Source organism: Lissotriton helveticus, chromosome 5_1 (assembly GCF_964261635.1).
Source record: "Lissotriton helveticus chromosome 5_1, aLisHel1.1, whole genome shotgun sequence".
NCBI classification, from domain to species: domain Eukaryota; kingdom Metazoa; phylum Chordata; class Amphibia; order Caudata; family Salamandridae; genus Lissotriton; species Lissotriton helveticus.
This window is the reverse complement of record NC_136065.1, coordinates 1,178,510,008-1,178,530,304: the sequence shown is the minus strand read 5'-3', so window position 1 is coordinate 1,178,530,304 and position 20,297 is coordinate 1,178,510,008. Positions and strand designations below refer to the sequence as shown.

Below are 20,297 nucleotides of genomic sequence, written 5' to 3'. Positions count from 1 at the left end.
ATAACACTGGTGTTAATGGCTCTGGCCGCGGTGTCCGCCACGTCCAGTGCACACTTAATTGAAGCGTTGGAGATAAGCTTCCCTTCCTGAATAAGCATCTTAGCTGCCTCTTTATACTGATCTGGAAGATGTTGTAACAGGATCTCTAGTGTGTCATAGTGTGCCCTGTCAGCGCCTGAGTGTTAGAGATACGCCAGATATTGGCCGCTTGAGCCGCCACCCTCTTCCCTGATGCCTCCAGCACTTTAGATTCCTTGTCTGGGGGAGGAGCATCACCAGTGGTCTGCGAATTCGCCCTCTTCCGGGCATTAGAAACGACCAGAGAGTCCAATGGCAACTGGCCTCTGATGTGGGTGGGGTTGCCAGGCGCCGGCCTATATTTCTTCTCAATCCTAGGGTTGACCACCCTGGCCCGTGTGGGTTCCTTAAAAATGTCTGCAGCATGTTTGAGAACCCCTTTCAGCATGGGGAGAGTCTTGGCAGTCTTTTCTGCAGTGGAAAAGGTATCAAAAAGGAAGTCCACTTCGATAGGTTCAGTGTGGAGGTCCACGTCGTGGTTTTTAGCCGCCCTCTCAATTAGAGCATTAAATGCAGCCGAATCCTCAGTAGGAGAGGTCTTGACAGCGTACACCTGAGGGTCCTGGGCAGTTTGCTGATCCCCTGGGTCACCAGCATCTGCCCATGAGTCGTGGCGATCCTCAGGATCAGTGTTGGCAGGAAAGCCATACTCCTCGTCATCACCATCTCCACCCTCCACACCCGAATAAGTGGGTGAGGGTGTAGCCACTCGTGGAGTCCGTGGAGCAAGAGGCTCCACTAGAACTGGGGATTCCGCAGCAGGCTTTTTGCGCTTCAAAGGAATCGTGTAGTCCTCCAAAGGCTGGGTTGCCGTGATCTTCCTCTTGTAGAGGGTGAGTTTCCCGGTGTCGGCGTCGATATAGTGTTCCGACTGCTCCTCCACCGAGGGTTGTCGAGGTTTCAAGCTCCCAAGCGGCTGAGAAGGCTTAGGCGCCGTAGGCACAGGTACGGGCGCTTCGGTGACCAACCGTGGTGCGAAGGCCTTTGGTGCTACCTTCGGCGGCAACGTAAGCAGGAGTGGCGTCGAAAACTTTGGCGTTGTGGCAGCTGGCTTCGCGGTGGAAGCATCCTTCGGTGCGGACGCGGAAGCCTTGTTCCTGATGCTTTAAAGAGAATCCGACACCTGCTTCGTAAAGGAAGCGGACGGTTTCGTCGATCCGACAGACGTCTTCGGTCCACCAGCGAGTGAAGACTCGAGCGTCGATGCCTTATTTTTATCCGGTACAGGATCAGCCTTTTTCGGCGCGCTGTGTCCTCCTTCCGTGCCGACGGCTTTCTGCGTCGACGGTCTCGTGCCGGTGGCCTTGAGTACGGGCTGCGGGGCACCAGTCTTCGGTTCGATGCCCTTTGCCGATTTTGGGTCGACGGCCTTGACCGATTTTGACTCGGCGCTTGGTCGACTTCCCCGGGTCGACAGCCTTCTTCGGCTTTGGCTGCCCCGACGTGTATGAAGACGAGGAGGCAGCCGGAGGGACAGACGTCTTCTGTTTCGATGGCGTCTCAATTACTTTCGCTTTCGTCGACACCGAAGGTTTCGGTTTCGTTTTGACCAACGTCGGCTCCGTAGAAGTGTCCGTAGCCGGGCCCGTAGGCGAGGCCGTGGATCTGGGTGGAAGGTCTTGGGTAAGGCCGCTTGGCGATCCCTCGACCTGAGCCGTAGTAATTGTTCGTTCGGGGCTTAGCTCTTCACACGAGCTATCTTCCGTGGCCCCGTAGGCCTCATTGTCGTCTCCTACCTCGTCGACGACTTCTCCTGCCTCGACCACCTCGACGTCCGCGTCGTATCCGTAGTCGATCTCCTCCGCCGGAGGGGAAACTTGCAGATGAACTTCTTGCTCGGCTGCTTCTTCTCTGTCGAAGATGTCCACCGGTGCCGGGGCCGACTGCCGGGCCTCCTGGCGCGCCACGCGCCGAAGTCGAATCGTCTTCTTCGATCGAAACCTGGAACAAGCCATACAGTTGGCTTCATCGTGGTCCGGCGACAGGCACTTGTTGCACACAGGGTGGACGTCTATGTGTGGGTACTTGGATCCGCACACGGGACATTTCTTGAACGGACTCCGTTCCATGATTTCGTCAAAAGTCTTGCTGCGTCGACTGGGCCCCGAGTACCGAAGAGCCACGCGACTCCCCTGGACGTCCGACTCGGGAACTGAGCCGGAACAGAGCTGGGACCGAACGCAAACAATACCGACGGTATAGGATAAGGCCTTCGGGCCTTAAGAAAAGTCTATATCGATTCCGAACTGGAGATGTCGAATATACATCCGAACCCAATGGCGGAAAAAAACAATCTGAGGATGGAGTCGATGCCCATGCGCACTGTAGTCCAGGGGAGGAGCCACCTATCTCGTGATACTTCGAAGACTCTTCCAGGACAACAATGTGCAATCATCCGGACCCAACACTAGGCGGCGATCTATGCTATAGATATGAATTCAGCAGCCCACATGCCTCGAACATATGGTACCTCCCAGTAACATTCCCTGCTGCCTGGGCTTCGGCCTGTCGCCTCAGTCCCTCAAGGGTAGGGCACTCCTTCTGACCCTTACAAAACTCCTCCCTGGTAGGACCTCCTTCCACAAGCCACTCAGCAGGGATAGGTAAGTTCTCCAGGGAGACAACTTCCCCCTCCACGGACTCCTGGTCCACCACCGCAGGTGGCCTATCTGTCTCATGGGGCGTGGAAGCCAAGGCAGGCTTCTCCTGTCCTCGGTTCTTTCCCTTTTTGGCAGCTGGCTGGGCCTTTGTTCCAGGCTCCAATCCAAGCGAACTCCCCCTCCGGGTAGTCGCGAACCTTGTGCTAGCACAGGCCCAGTCAGGTGTACCCAGCATCTCAGAATGAGTCCAGTATTCCACCTCCTTCCAAGCATTGTGCTCCATATCATTCCCCAACAGACAATCGACTGGCACGGCAGGGCTTACGGCAACTCCAACTGAACCTGCAACCCCTTCCCACTCAAATGGAACCTCGGCCACAGGGTAGTGGCCCAATCTGCCGTCAGCCATCGCGGCGGGGTGGAGTACATGTGGAATCACCTGCTCTGGAGACACCAGTTGACTCCTTACCATAGTCATACTGGCTCCTGTGTCTCTCAGAGCCTCCCCTCTTTGGCCATTGATGGTGACCCACTGCCCATACTTTGCAGTATTTGAGGGCACCTGGATCTTAGGAACCATCTCCCGATCTCCCAGGGACACTAAGGTGACACCCGCCCACTCACCCCCCTTATCTAAGGGCAACTCCTCCCCGAGCACTACACTAGCTACTCTCGGGGCTTTTCCTCCAGTGGGAGGGGGTGGTCTCTTTGGGCACTTGACATCTCCCTTATAGTGTCCAACGCCACCACACTCAAAGCAGTGGACAACCCTTGGCTGCTGACTTTGGCCAGGATGAGGGTTTCGGGGCGGGTTAGCCTTAGGGGTGAATCCTGTTCCCTTTCCTTGGAAACTGTTTTGGGGGCCTTTTGAGAACTCCCTCTTTTTATCTCCCCCTCTTTCTTCTGGGGGGCGCCCTGTCCGGTCCTTTGGGAATCCTTTCCAGTCCCCTTTGAGGACACCCGGGTACTTGCCCAGATGTCCGCCTCCTCAGCAAGCTTCCGGGGGTTGGTCAGCTTGCTGTTCACCAGGTGTTGACGCAGCTCGGGAAAACATTTCTCGAGTAGGTGCTCCTTGAGAATAAGGTCATACAACCCCTCATAGTCCCCCACCTCGCTGCCTTGCACCCAACCCTCTAATGCCTTCTTTGCGTAGTCCAAGAAATCCACCCAGTTCTGTGTGCCTAAACCTCTGTCGGTATTTTTCTGGAGTCAGTCCAAACTTTCTTATTAGCGCCACTTTCATGGTGGGGTAGTGGGTCTGCTCTCCCTGCTCCAGGGCCAATAGTGTATCCCTTCCTGCAGGAGGCATGTATTTATACAAGCCACCACCCCAGTGTTTCTCCAGTATCCCATGGTCTCTTAAGGAGACCTCATAGGCGGCCAGCCACTTGGCGATGTCATCCCCTGTGCTATAGCTGGTGACTACGTCCTTAGGTAGATAAGGTCTGAGTTCCCTGGTCAAATCCTTAGGTTCGCTGCCACCATTATGAGTACTGGGAGTCCCTGCCTGTAGGGCCTTGAGATCTAACTCTCTGAGTTTCAACTCATGAGCCATCCTCTGCTCCTCCTTCTCCTTTTCCAACCGGGCTAACTCCCACTTCAGCTGTCTTTTCTCCCTCCTGTCCGCTAGTTCGGCTTCAGTAAAACTTCTCACGGAAACACTGCTGCCCTCCCTTGAGAGTGTTCTGGGACCTGTCAGTAGGTTCTCTCTCTCAGGCTGGTACAACTCATCTATCCCGATGACCGTGTCCCGCTCCTCCTCTTCCTCCTCCTTCCCCTCTGGGTGTGCTGCCACCCACGCCCTCAAGCTGGTCTGGAGTTCCCCCTTTTTAGCACCACGCTTAAAGAACACTCCCATATTTTGGCAAAAGTCTCTAAGCTGGGCCGCAGTATAGGTCTCCAATTCTTCCAGAGCAAACTCCACTTTGCCAATGAGAGTCAGGGACAGCCACTTGGAAGGAATTAATTAAGAGGGTATTTAGAAGCTACCTCCACCCACCACCAGGAGTAAATTTGAAGAAAAAAAAAATATATAATTAGGGAGTCCGCCAGGAGAAAACTCCAGGTATAGGTCTATGAAGTACACTAGATTACTATAGAGTGGACGCAAGCACAGTTCTCATCCCACGGCTGCCACCAATTATGTTGGACCTGGGGGTTCCAGATCACATAGGTTAGCCTGGCACAGAGTAGGACAGTCAAACCTAAGGGCAAAATTGTTACGCTTGCGTCACACCCTTACAGTAACTCAGCGTCCATCCATACAAAAACAACGCTACACCAGTTGTAGGAAAATACGGTTCACTTTTATAAAAGAATTCAGTATACTCTCACTTATTTCATCTGAAAGTTTTGTCACTATTCACATCAAATATTCCACCATCAGTCTCTTAGCATCAATAAACAGAAAACTTAACATTACATTGCATTTGATGTTACAAAATCCCCTTCTCTCATCTTTAAATGAAAGGAAACTAGATGACATATTCCGCCAATTAAAGAAACATTACATACATTTTACGATCCCAGAAAAGGTCTGAAATCTTGTTAAATCTCTCTACAGGTGGACAAAGTTGTACATTACCCCTTAAGGTCTCAAGAACATTATATTTCGGTTGATTCAGGTTCTCAGCAACAGGACCCTTGTTTCACAGTGCAAGCAGCTAGGGATCTGAATGGTGACAGATAAGTTTTTATTTCGCTGAATCAAATTACCCAGCTTCCTCTGGACTCTCAATAGATACGTGGAATCCCTCACTCTCTCCTCCAGGGCCCACAGTACTCTGTGTCAAGACAGTTACAGCCCCAAACTTTATTACACAGCCTTGACTTTGGGGTTCTGCTTCTGGCAATTTAACCTCACCCAATTAGGGAAACACTGCACCAAAGAATGTGGTCCTAAGGGGTCTTAGAAGTGACTCAGTACTTCACTTGGGGGGTATCCTGTAGACGAATTTAAGATTGGCAGTCAGAACTGGTGTCCCATTGTAGACCCAGTTTCACTCTCCTTCTCCCTCCAGCCAAGAGCCCCCCTTCGCTTACTTAATTTTCCTGCAGCTGACAGGGTCTTGGATCGCTCCGGTCACACTACCGGACTCTCTCCACCAAGTGGCGCCTCCCCCGCAAGCCAGGCCGTGGCAATCAAGCCGGTCTTGAAGGGAGGACGCGCTGGGTTTTGGGCTCCGATGCGCTCTCTTCCGCCAATCTCACTGACGAGCCAACTCCGTAGTCTCGCCGGAAACCGGCGTCTCTGAGCAGGCGCAGGGGAGTAGCGTCGTCAGGCGGGGACCTCCTCCTTCTCCCAGAGTGCTCAGTGGCCCTTCTCTGAGCCTGCGCAATCGCAGGTTTCTCCTGGCTGAATCTCCGGCCCCTCTTTGAGTCGGCGATCACCTCACCGGACCGGCGTAGCGCCGCGCCACCACAGCAGCCCTCAATCTTCCCGCCAGATCGGGCTGACTGACGAGCGGAACACACCACATGAGCCCTCGGCTCTCCTCCTCCAGGCCACCGACAGCGGAGGAAGAATCTTCGAGCTGCGCCACTGAAGGAAAGTAGGGGGAGACTTGGTGGGCCAAGCGCAGGCGTCAGGTGGGCACGAAGCACCAGGGGAGGAAGGAAATAATCAGTTCCCCCTGTCCTAACACCAGCCTTCCAGTGTTTCGTAAGGTTCAATTTACTTCTTCAGTGCTGGACAGGGGAAGGGGGGGGGGGGCGACTTCCACTCCCCTTCACTCCTTGATAAGTCTCTCAAACTCACCCCAGCTTAGGGATTAGCCCTTTTTAACCTGAGTAGACTTCCTGTCCAGGATCAACAGAAACGCAGTCTAACCGGGACAGGTCTGCAGGAAAAGGAGGCGGTGATACAATGAGGAGGCAACCCTTAAAAGGCAGTCCACCCTCTGAATGTCCTACCCCCAACTAGCGCCACAGCCTGTACTCTAGCTGACCCTCTCTGAATGACAAAATGGCCACCCTACAGTTGGCCTTTTATACCCCTAGCCTCAAGTGTCCAGAGAAGGCCAGAAGGTTCTAGATTCCCTTAGTTAATCTATGAGTCCCTTTCCTGAGGTAACCGTTATGGCAGTTACTGGCCACCATTTTGGGTAACTAAGCTTGCCCTCAGAAAAGGTGGGATTTCTGGGCCTGTGAGGAACCATGGGGTCAAGGAGCCCCTAACCCCCAGGTCAACACCTAAAAATTCCAGTGGACATAAAACAAGCATTGGAAATGCAATCGGGCTCGGATTTATTTGAGTTTGAGCTAATGGCATTGTAAATGGCAATGTCTTTTCGCCATGTGTTATGGAGTGTGTGCATGTGGTGTGTAGTGGAATTATGTGGTTTAGATTGGAATTGTAGCAATGGTGGCATGCTGTGCTTTACATGAATATGTTTAAAAGTAAAGTGTACCATACTGAGATTGCTACAATAGTTAATTGTGGATGCGTTAACAATTGATGCATGCACTGATGGCTGGTGGTGTGTGTGACTGCCTGTAGAAATTGTGCACTGATGGCTGGTGGTGTGTGTGCTTGGTAAAAGACTGCACTGCCGTCTGGAGGTGTGTGTGCCTGGTTGGAAGGGTGCACTGACGGCTGGTGGTGTGTGTGCTTGGTAAAAGACTGCACTGTCGCCTGGAGGTGTGTGTGCCTGGTGGAAGGGTGCACTGACGGCTGGTGGGTGTGTGGTTGGTAAAAGCGTGCACAAATGGCTGATGGTGTGTGTGTTTGGTGAAATCGTGCACTGACGGTTTCTGGTGAGTGCGCCTTGTAAAAGAATGCACTGAGGGCTGGTGTTGTACGCCTGGTGAGGTTTGTGGTTCGTGAAAGCATGCATTGATGGCTGGTGGTGTTTGGCCCTGGTGAAAGCGTGCACTGACGGCTGGTGGTGTGTTGTTGTGTGTGTGTGGTTGTGTGTGTAGTGGTGAGTGTGTGATGGTGAGTCTGTGGGGGTGAGTGTGTGGTAGTGAGTGTGTAACACCAATGTGGCACACTGGTGCCACTGCACCTGCTGCAGCAATGATAGCTACACCACACTGCTGCCACTGCACCTGCTGCAGCAAGGGTACCTACGCCACACTGGTGCCACTGCACCTACTGCAGCAATGGTACCTACACCACACTGGTACCACTGCACCTGCTGAACAATGTTACCTACACCGCACTGTTGCCCCTGCACCTGCTACGCCACACTGGTGCCACTGCACCTGCTGCACTAATGATAGCTATACCACACTAGTCCCACTGCACCTGCTGCACAATGGTAGCTACGCTACACTGGTGCCACTGCACCTGCTCCAGTAATGATAGCTATACCACACTGGTGCCAGTGCTGGTACCACTCCACCTGCTCCACCAAAGATACTTACACCACACTGGTGCCACTGCACCTGCTGCACAATGGTAGCTATGCCACACTGGTGCATCAGCACCTGCTGCACAATTGTAGCCATGCCACAGTGGTACCACTGCACCTCCTGCACAAGGGTAGCTATGCCACACTGGTGCAACGGCACCTGCTGCACAATTGTACCTATGCCACACTGGTGCCACTGCACCTACTGCACAATGGTAGCTACGCCACACTGGTGGTACTACACCTGCTGCGCAATCATAGCTAAGTAACACTGATAACACCTCACCTGCTCCACGAATGGTAACTACGCCACACACTGGTGCCACTGCACCTGCTGCACAATCATAGCTAAGCAACACTACCACTGCACCAGCTCCACCAATGGTAGCTAACACTCACCGGTACCACTGCACATGCTGCACCAATGATAGCTACGCCACACTGGTGCCACTGCACCTGCTGCACAATCATAGCTAAGTAACACTGATAACACTACACCTGCTACACAACGCCATCTACCACACACTGGTGCCACTGCACCTGCTGCACAATCATAGCTAAGCAACACTACCACTGCAACTGCTCCACCTATGGTAGCTACCACACACTGGTGCCACAGCACCTGCTCCACTAATGGTAGCTACGCCTACGCCACGCTGGTACCACTGCACCTGCTCCACCAAATATACTTGCACCACACCAGTATCACTGCACATGCTGCACCAATGATAGCTACGCCACACTGGTGCCACTGCACCTGCTGCACAATCATAGCTAAGTAACACTGATAACACTGCACCTGCTACACAACGCCATCTACCACACACTGGTGCCGCTGCACCTGCTGCACAATCATAGCTAAGCAACACTACCACTGCAACTGCTCCACCTATGGTAGCTACCACACACTGGTACCACTGCACCTGCTGCACTAAACTGGTACCACAGCACCTGCTCCACCAATGGTAGCTACGCCTACGCCACACTGGTACCACTGCACCTGCTCCACCAAATATACTTACACCACACTGGTGCCACTGCACCTGCTGCACAATGGTAGCTATGCCACAGTAGTGCCACTGCACCTCCTGCACAAGGGTAGCTATGCCACACTGGTGCAACAGTACCTGCTGCACAATTGTAGCTATGCCACACTGGTGCCACTGCACCTGCTGCACAATGGTAGCTACGCCACACTAGTGGTACTACACCTGCTGCGCAATAATAGCTAAGTAACACTGATAACACCTCACCTGCTCCACAAATGGTAACTACGGCACACACTGGTGCCACTGCACCTGCTGCACAATCATAACTAAGCAACACTACCACTGCACCTGCTCCACCAATGGTAGCTACCACTCACCGGTACCACTGCACATGCTGCACCAATGATAGCTACGCCACACTGGTGCCACTGCACCTGCTGCACTAAACTGGTACCACAGCACCTGCTCCACCAATGGTAGCTACGCCTACGCCACACTGGTAACACTGCACCTGCTCCATCAAATATACTTACACCACACCGGTACCACTGCACATGCTGCACCAATGATAGCTACGCCACACTGGTGCCACTGCACCTGCTGCACAATCATAGCTAAGTAACACTGATAACAATACACCTGCTACACAACGCCATCTACCACACACTGGTGCCACTGCACCTGCTGCACAATCATAGCTAAGCAACACTACCACTGCAACTGCTCCACCTATGGTAGCTACCACACACTGGTTCCACTGCACCTGCTGCACTAAACTGGTACCACAGCACCTGCTCCACCAATGGTAGCTACGCCTACGCCACACTGGTAACACCACCTGCTCCACCAAATATACTTACACCACACCGGTACCACTGCACATGCTGCACCAATGATAGCTACGCCACACTGGTGCCACTGCACCTGCTACGCCACACTGGTGCCACTGCACCTGCTGCACAACTGAAGCCACCGTCTATTTAAAACACAGCTGTAGTCAGTAAAGAAAACAAGATCTGCATGAAAAGAGGAAAAGTGAGTAATGTCTTTGGTAGAAGGAGAACACAGAACAAGCACGAACGCGCGCCACTCACTGCAGACTGGTGACCGCGCCCCGACCATCTGGATTCCTTTACCACGGGCCCCTGACAGCTCCTAATTGAAATTTATGGACTGCCGTGCTCGTAACCGCACACAAAATGCAGGAAAGGCCCAACGTGAAATATATATGGCCTATTGCGTTGAGCCTACTACAAACACGCCACCGCGAGGACCAATTACCATGCAGATGGTAAAACTAAAGTACTAAAAATCTCGCGCACTGAGGAATTTTTCCTGCACGATTCAGAACCCCTTAACAATACGGCTCGGAGCTCCGCCCCTGCTGACGCAGGGGTGACGTAGGCCAAGCCCTAAAAAGGATTGAGGGGCAGAAAGGGGACAAAAATAAATAAATAAAAGGAGGGGCCACCCAAAGGGCTGACTGGTCTAACAGTGCCCTGTCGTATCTGGCTAATAATGCCTGTGTGTTGGCAATACGCCACATGTTTGCTGCTTGAGACGCTGTTCTTTTCCCCGATACGTCAAGTAGCTTAGACTCTTTATCTGGTGGTGGAGCTTCCCCTGATGTTTGTGAGTTTGCTCTCTTGCGTGCATTAGAAACTACAAGTGAGTCTAGTGGTACCGGACCTTTAATATATGCTGGGTCTGAGGGGGCAGCTTTATATTTTTTCTCTATACAAGGGTTAATGACCCGAGTTCTGACTGGGTCCTTGAAGACTGCAGGAGCATGCTTAATCACTCCTTTAAGCATTGGTCAAGTGGATGAGGACCTTTGTGCATCATCAAAGGTATTCATTAGGAAGTCTTCATCTACAGGGTCTGTGTGCATGTCTACCCCATGATATTGCGCGGCTCTGTGAATTAATTGATTGAAACCCATAGTGTCTTCTGGTGGGGAAGGCATTGAGGGGTATCTGTCATCGTGAGAGACATTTGGGACATTTGGGGTGGTATAATCATCCCACGGGTCAGGTGATCCTGTCGGAGTAGCTGGATCAGGTATGTTACCCGCCCATATCATCAGAGCTATTATCCCTGTTGTCATCGTCTGGTATGATAGAGGATGCTGGGGAATGTTGTGGTATGGAAGGAAGTGGTGATGGTACAGGTGAAAGGGAAGGGGAAGGCAGTCTTAGGGGAGAGGTAGCCATGTCCTTCTTTGAATGCGGAGCTGGTGTGTCCAGTGGTCGCTTTTTTTAAACAAAAATTAGCTGTCCAGTGATTGGATTTTTAGCTAGAGTCTTTTGAGCAGGGTCTGGATAAAGTAAGTCCTCTGCAGGAGGCCGATCTTTTGGTGCGGAGGAAGGTTTCGGCACCGAAGTGGTTTGTTTTGGTTTCTTGGCAATATCTTTACTCGGAGAAACAGGAGTCTTTTTCGTCTCTGAAGCTTTTTTCGGTTCAAAGGATTTTTTCGGCTACGGTACATTTTTTGGATCCGATGGTTTTTTCGGTTCCGGTGTTTTTTTTCTAATCCGAAGCGGGTTTGCTTGGTTCCGACCTGGGTTTCGGTGCCGAAGGAATAGTGATCTGTTTCGGGGCCGATGGTTTGGATGTTGGCGTAGCCGGTGAAGTTGTCTTTTTCGGTGCAGGTAAATGTGTGCCAGCACCGTGCGAAGGCTACTCGAGCCAGAGTCGCCTGAAGGCTTAATTAGCTTCTTAGCCGGGCCCGATGATGGGGCAGTAGAAGCAGTGTGTCGGTGTGCACCCGAGCCAGAGGGCGAGGGTGTGACCGGGGCCTTCTTTGTGTGTGTCGAGGAAGGGTCGGGGTCAACGGTCTTACTTACGACCCGATGTGCTGGAGCGATGTCCTCGACTTCGGAATCTTCTGCCTCGGAGTTACTGTCGACGTTGTGTTGTTCTGGAATGTTGACGCCTTCTTCAAAGATGTCGTCTGGAATGGAAGCTGAAGATCGAGCCATTGTTCTCCTCGCTCTTCGGTCCCGGATAGTCTTTTTGGAGCGGAAAGAGGCACAAGCGGAACAGTCTTTGGCCTCGTGCTCCGGGGAGAGGCAAAGGTTACACACTTCATGAAGGTCGGTGTGGGGAAACTTCGACCCACATTGAGGACACTTTTTAAATGGCGTCCTTTCCATGAGCTGGAGTCGGGCCTAGCTGTAAGTTGGTGAGGATTGCGCGCTGAAGGAAATCGGTTCCAACACGGAGCGCTGGAAACACATCTGAGCCCGGTGGCGGAAAAAAACAATCTGGGGATGGAGCCGATGCCCATGTGCAGTATCATCCAAAGGAGGAGTCACCTATACTGTGACTTCCAAAGACTTTTCTACAACAAAACAAACTGCATACATCGGGGCCCAACACTAGGCCATCTATGCACATAGTGCAATCTGCAGCTCATATGCCTCGAACATATAGAAACAAGGAACAAGAAAACTTTAGGGACACATTAATTGTATATTGTAAGGTTGGATGCTCGGGCATTGTATCTAATACATTTTTTTAACTTGTACAATGGTGCACTGCCATTTTTGCAAGGGGTGTTCTGTCCATACATATAGAAGCAAGCAAAGATTGTCTATATTCTTTGACAGATCTACTTCATAAGAAGTAAGTGAAATGATACCAGTATTGCAATGATATGCTTTAAACAGGCTGATCAACATAGAAAAGCTCATCCTCTATATTTTCCTTCTTACTGCATTTTTTGTTTTTAGGACCACCACGTGAGCTCTGGCAACAAATAAAGTGGTTGATGGGAAGAACTAAAAACAGAACAATTGTGTCTTTAATCACATTAAAGAGTAGACATGGCCTGTGATAGAATTCAAAAGACCAAAGTATGTAGAAATTGAAAGGCAAAACAAGAGATGGGCAAGAAATCTTAAGTCCATCTTTTCATAAATCGAGAATTATTTTAAATTTCCTTCCCCAACAACACTCCCCGGAAAACATTTGCCCATCTTTTCAGTGACAATCTTGCATTCGTGTGTCAAGTCTACTTACCCGGACAATGACAGAAAACAGAGATCTACAGCCTGGAGCCAGATTTACATATGGATCCAAAAGGAATTCATGTATGTGTGGGTGAGGGAAGAGACACAGCTTGGACAACACTGACGTTACTTGTAAATTAACATCATAAGGCTGTTTGGGGAACAAGAGGAGAAAACTGTTTAGCGACAAAGGCAGAACAACTTATCAAACATTTGCATGATTAAGCAATATTTGTTCAATGAGGTCATGTGAACTATTTGTTCGTTTTGGTCATGAAATGTCCACAATAAATGCTTGTCACCTTAAAAAAAAAAGACCTAACGTTTCTTGAAAGGTATGTGACAAATGTTTATTCACAAGCAATTAGGGATAATAAAATGCCTGAATTTGCTAAAACAACCAAATTCTGATGCTAACCGCTTACAAATAATTGAGAACAGTCACACCTTAGTCAAACGCCACTCAACTGGCTGCAACCAGAGGTAAGACTGAATTATCAAATATGCTAGGTCTTCAAAGCAGAACAACTAGGTACAGCATGTATGGCAGATACGCTGAAAATAACAAAGGGGTTAGTGTAGGATTGATCTAGTTAGTCGAAAGGTAAAGTTAACTCCGAAGACCATTAATTGCCAAAGCGAATCATCTGGGCTTTTGTACAATGAAAAGGATGTATCTGGCTTCACTAATACGTCCAGGTCAGTGCATAGCTATCTTTAGTGTATTTGATGGAGAAGGTCTCGTAGGTGTGATTTTGGGGGTAGGGCACCATAGTACTCAATTTATATCAGGTCTTTACAATCGAACAGGGCGAGTGGGAGGTTCTGGAGGTCACATTCCCATTGCTGCATTAGGCCCAGGCCCTATTGCACCCTTGCTTCGCCACTGCAAACAAAAATGGAGAAGCAGAAGCAACAGCCGTGAACGTTTACCTCAGGTTATGAAAGAAATTCTGAAAAAGAGACAGGGAGATGGAGAATGGTGCAAATAACAGCGGTCTTACAACTTGCCTCCTACACACTGATTGTGCTCAGAGAGCGAGCTCGATGCCTTAATATGTTGCTGGTTGGTATGTTCAAAGCCAGTAATACGGCAAAAGTATTTGAAGTTTAAGGTCCACCCTGTATACGTCATTTATACATTTATATGCTTATATACGGCATTTATAAACCTGTGGTTTAACTTCATTAACATATGTGGTACATTTAAATGAATTAATAGTATGTAACTATTATGATCACTAAGACCACATATATGTGTATCAGATTGATCAACAAACTGATGTATTCATATACATTACATACTCGCATTTAATAAAGGTTTACTTCCTACTGATGCATTTCTCTAACATGTATCCATTTCGATTCTTGAGTTAACTTAGCTTGACATTAGGCCTTAGCTGGAAAAGGTTTGCTTTAATGCTGCCAGTATGTGGTTTCCTTTCCAGGCACAATATTGTGCTTGTCATTAGTTAGAGAAAGTCTTATTGTTATGTATTAGACTGCTAATAGTGAGGCTGGGAGGAGAAAGTTGGCAACGAACGCCATGCAATGATGGTGAGAGAAATCCTCCTGTTAACGGTGTAACAGGAGGGTGCAACAGCCAAAGGCATCACATTGGTACCGGACTGTGTGGAGATGGGAATTAGGAAGCATGTTCACTCCCATCAAATGTGCTTACGGGATTGGCACTCGGTGGTGGAAATGAGATATGGATGTTATGGAAAAGGTTATTTGCACTTTTAATTGACTAGTTAGGCAGACTTCATCCTGACTTTGAGAGGAAACAGATGTCTCTCTACTCAGATTCTTTGAGTATAAAGCTTTATGCCGAGTACTCGTCTAATTTCCTTTGTACCTCTACTAAAGCTTGAACTCATGCGGACACCTATGCTCCCTCATTGGAAATTCCCTTTAGAGTTTTCCACCTTAGCTTATCATTACATTAGAAAAGCAAAATGTATTTATGGATGACTTGAATGCATCAATCAATAGCTTATCTATGTATTGTGGCTGTTACTCTCTTGTACCTTATATTATTACGACTTAATGTACTGGCACACTTTAGTCTGCAGACTGTACTGCTATATCTTTTAAATCTGTTCCTGCTTTTCATATATAGTGGTTTGATTAATGTTTCAAAATAAACCCTTATAGTTGAATTAACTGGTTCTTGGTATTCACTGTGGAGTCATATTGTCTTCACAGAAACGGAAATGCATTTCTGATGTTAGCTTCCTTGCAAACGTTTCAAGTCAACTATCAATAGTCTATGTGAACAATGGGGAAATTTGTTTGATGATTTCACTAAGAGTATGATGTTTAGGAATCCAAGTTTCATCAGCTTTGTTCACCTACTGTGAAGAATCATTATGTGGGACATTCGGACAAAGGTGAAGGTACTGCCAATCATCTTCATTAATTTACTTTTATTCTGAAACACAGCTTCCTGAAAACGGTATTCTCAACACATTCAAGGTCAGCCATAGGAGACCCTCTCTCATGCGCATTATTCAGTGATGTGGTAAATAACTTGGTGTAGCAGAGACCAGTAAAAGCAGCTCATCAACAAATCGATAGAGCGCCACCATTCACTGCCCATGCTAAAAGATGAAAAATGCAATGATAAATTCAACACAATGCAAAAATGCCAGAAACTCACATTTCCTTGAAACTATTACTGACACTCAGGCAGTTGGACAATAAAAATAACTGCTTTAATTTAAGATTTCAAATCAATGAGCAGATGTGATGGTACACATGTAATACGTTTTGTATATGCATCTGCAATATGCGTTTAGAGGTATAAGTTTTGGATAGCCTGGGGGCTGCTGAGTGCAAGGGCTGCAGGAGATATGGGCTAAAAGTGTATTGAGCATATGTATGTGGACATTAGCTTGATGAAAATAGCGTAAATAAGTGAACAGGTGGAGTAAATGGAGGTTGAGTCCATCTGGTTTGAGGTGTATGTAGGGCAGAAGGTGGTAGGATATGGATGCAGTGGTGGTGATGTATGCATGGTTGTGTGGTGTTTGGTGGCATGGTAGGGTATTTATAGACCAGTGCTACACTTGTAATAACGTACACTGCAGCATGATTCACAGCAACGGACATACTTTTTATCCAAAGACATTTTACTGTTTTTTTACAAGATAGAATGAGCCTTAGTTAGGCTCAAATTTGAAAACAAAAATGTAAACAAAAACCCCACCTACCTTTCACATTTTTCCTGACAGGTGAACTGAACAACATTCAAGTATATCTTTACAATGCCTTGAAGCCCTGATATCTTGTGATTGCTCAATAATGACTCCTTTTAAAAGGCTTTGTTCATTGGAGCAGGCATGCACTCTACCAGATGTCGCCATGTTTGATCATTCTAATGACTCATACTGTGAAGGTCCCTTGTTAGGTTTTCAAAGGCCAGCAAGGCCCACAGCTTACTCTCCCGTGTGTAGATTGATGTTATTACCGTAGATTTCCAAGAATGTGCCTCTTGGGCGTTTAGATGCAATAATATCATATACTTCTGAAGAGATTCTCTATTTTGGACAGTTTTATACATGGAGGGTAAATTTAGCAGCGTTTCAACGACTGCCCCATATAGATATCGCATTGCTGGATATTTTGCCAGTCTCATTTATGTAAATTGGACTTTGTGCTTTTAGTCTTATGTACTGAGAATATATTTGAAATGAACCCCTCATGTACTGTATAGTTCAGTGAGTGCTCTAATGGCCGCTACTTTGTTAGCAGGGTAGACTGCCCAATGCTGCAACTGCAAATCCTTCATTCAGTCACCTTCCCCAATTTTAAACTTCTTTTTGCACTGCTTAAATGTTTTGATTTCCTATTTGTCAAATAGATCTTTGAGTATTCTGCTCCCTTACCCTTGCGCCCAACAACCCTCTCCCCTCTGGCACATTCCCTGGAGCAAATTCTGAGTTTCTCTACAACAGGTTTAACAAGAAAATAAATATTACCAAGGACCGTTTTCTGGTGATCATATCTCTTTTTCACATCGTACGGCTGAGCTTTTCAGAAAAGTAACAGACTGAGGGATGAGCCATTTTTATTAGTGAGAGTATAGCCCATGGTGTTGAATCCATGACACCTTCGTTCATGAGTATACAGTGCCACTCGGTCTCAAAAAAAGACTTTTCACAGAAGACTTGGGACTGCAAGGCATAGTAATACGGCTTTATTTCCGGAAGTCCAAGTCAATCTAATCACCGGTGTCCCTTCAATATTTTTTATGCTATTCATACTTTTTTCACCACCCATATTAAAGAGTTCAATGCACTCTGTAGGGATTTCAATGCTGGTTTAAGGACTCTTACTGGCAGGGCTTGGAAGGCATAAACTAAACGGGGTAAGATGTTCTTTTCAAACAGCAGCAACCCTGGCAGCTATGAGTATGAGAAGCAAGGCTCCTGTTTCATTTTGCAAAAAGAGCGGAAAAAGGTAAAGCGTATGCGAATATTCCTGTCCAAGCTAGGTGGAATGCATTTCCCCAAGATTTTGTCTGTGGGAACCAGCTTGCATTTTTGTTGAGAAAAGTCTCAAAGAGATCCAGATTTGGAGTAGCCCATCGTTGAAACACCTGCAGTAACTGCCGCTGATTCAGTTACCATTCATGGCACCGATTTGTGCATTGTGCTCAAGGGATTCTGCTAATTTGTTCGCTACCCCTGGAACATGTTCCACTTTCAGGGTGATGTTGTGGACAATCAACCATTCCCACATCTGCTGAGCTTGAGCTGACAGAATCTGCAACATCATACCTCCTTGTTTGGTGAGATAAAAAATTGATGTGGTGTTTTCTGTTCTCACCAACACCGAGGAGTTGCAGATCCTGCGAAAAACAGCCTGGAGGCTTAGGGAAGCTGCTTTCAGCTCCAGAAGATTTGTGTGTGATAAAGTCTCCTAAACGGGCCATTTTCCATGAATCTTCAAGTCCTTAAAATGAGCTCCCCAGCCTTCCGCGGGGCATGTAATGTCATAACTATATGAGGCTGTATAGTAACGAACGACAGACCTTGAGAGATATCGGCTGTGTCTGTCCACCAAGACATTGCCAACCGGATTGTCGCAGTAACTCATATTGTGTCCTCGAAGGTGCCCTTGCACTAAGCCCACTGACCATATAGTTGTTCCTGCAACGGCCACATGCAAAGATGACGGTTTGGTATCAAGTGGATGCAAGAAAACATAAGTCCCAACATTGACTTGTAGTTCCGGACAGAAGTGGTCCTTCTTCCCGAGAGGGAAGCTTTAATTCTTTTTCAGTGATGAATTCTTTCTGTAGTTGGAGAAGCCTTGGAAATATTCATATCCAAGATTGCCCCCAGAAAAACTGCTGTCCTTGATGGGGTTTCAGACAATTTTTCTTTGTTCAGTTTGAGGCCTAGAGTACAGAACAGCCTCAGATGGACCCTAATAGATTGTCCTGCAGAGTCAGAAGTGGGTCCTTTTATAAGCCAGTCCAAGTACAGGAACATCTGGTGCCCTATTCTCCTCAAGGAAAAAGACTCTGGGGCCATGCATTTGGTGAAGACCCTGGGGGCTGATTCTAGCCCAAAAGGAAGTGTTTTATATTGATGGCACTCTGCCACATTGAACTGTAGGAATTTGTGATGCTTAACGTGGATGGGGATATGGAAAAATGCATCTAGCAGATCCAGTGATGTCATGTAATCCCCTGTATTCATGAGTTGCAGGATCTCTTGTAAGGACAGCATTCTGAAAGATTGTTTCTAGATGAATTGGTTTAATAGCCTCAAGTCCATCACTTGTCTCCATTTTCCCGACTTCTTTTTGATGAGGAAGAAGTTGGAGTAGAAACCTGTGTTGGCATCCACAACTTCCTCTATCGCTTCCTTCGAAAGAAGTAAAGGAAGTTACTACTTCAACAGAGGCAGATGATGATGGGATGTTCTGTTAGGTGGAAAATTGGAAGGCTTTTGAACAAATTCCAGGGTGTGACCGTGTTGTTATTACATGTAACAGCCATTTGTTGGAAGGGATGCTCATCCAGCGACACTAACATTTGAAAAGGGTATTTCCAAATTGGTGCTGTCGTGGGATGGAGTTGACTGGTGTCTGTTAAGTATCATTGCCGCATAGAAGCGTCCCGTGATTTTTCCACCAGCTCGGGGGCGTCTGTGACGGCTATCTAGCGTAGGAGGACGCTGCTGCCAACTTGTATAGCTGTTGGAATGAGTATTGAGAGTGATACCCTTGTAGGAAATATGGTTGGTACCGATTTCTGTTGGTAATGTACTCTGGATGTAAACTGTCCTTTACCTCTGCCCCCTCGAAAGGGCTGGAAGTGTCACTTTTGTAAAGTACCCAGGGAACGAGCAGTCTCCGTGCCTGATTCTATAGAATGCAAAGCATCAGCTGCATGCTTTTTAAAAAGATTTTCACCATCGAATGGCATGTCAAGAATCTAAGCCTGCACTTTTGGGCAGAACGATGTTGCCTATAGTCAACCCTGGCGACATAAAACAGCAGCTCCTGCCATCTGATGAAAAGCCGTAAACTGAATATTCATGTCTGCATCAATAATCTCTGAGGAGGCGTTCACGCCATCCAGCTTAATTTCCCTTTCTTCCTTCTTGTCCTCTGGTAAATAATCCAGAAATGCTAACATATCAGCCCACATCTGACTACCATATCTCCTCAATATGGCTAGCGCATTGAATGCTATAAGCAGCTTACAGTAGATAGCTTTTAATAGAGCCGCTGAGCTGCCTGCATAATGACAGAGTCAGGGCAAGGCTGACCGATAAGGTATGTTTTTGAATATTCTAAAGCCTTAAACTTCTTGACCAGCTCTGGGACAACCACAGTCACTGAAACTGGGGTATCTGTTAGAGACTACTAGCCGCAGATTCCTTAACGTAGAATTATACCCAGCCGTGAGACTGGATCTGGAAACGTTTTGCCCAGCATCTCTGCGTGCCGGGGGACAGCATCACGCGACTCCTCCCAGGCATCGTCCGTGTACGTGACGTCAGCGAGGTCACTTAAGTCCCAACCCGGCGCGCCTACGTCAGTTTTTTCCTTTTCCGCATGCAACACGGATCTGGTTCGTGCTCCGGGCCTGTTTAGGCCTTTTCCTTCACTATTGCGTGTTTTTGTGGGAACAGTGTGCAGATGCCTTCGGGTTTTAAGACGTGCTTGTCGTGTGGACGCCTTATGTCGGCGATGGACCCTCACCTCATCTGCATGTGGTGTTTGGAGGAGGATCACGGCTCC

General features: G+C 48.2%; 1 protein-coding gene across 1 annotated transcript in view; it reads right to left on the bottom strand.

The window, feature by feature from the left end:
• Nucleotides 1-20,297, bottom strand: part of FHIP2A (FHF complex subunit HOOK interacting protein 2A) — a 359,146-nt gene that overhangs the window by 60,356 nt on the left and 278,493 nt on the right. Inside the window, exon 15 of the mRNA XM_078643886.1 lies at nucleotides 13,045-13,185. Coding sequence (XP_078500012.1) covers nucleotides 13,045-13,185 — 141 coding nt within the window. The remainder of the gene's footprint in view (nucleotides 1-13,044; nucleotides 13,186-20,297) is intronic.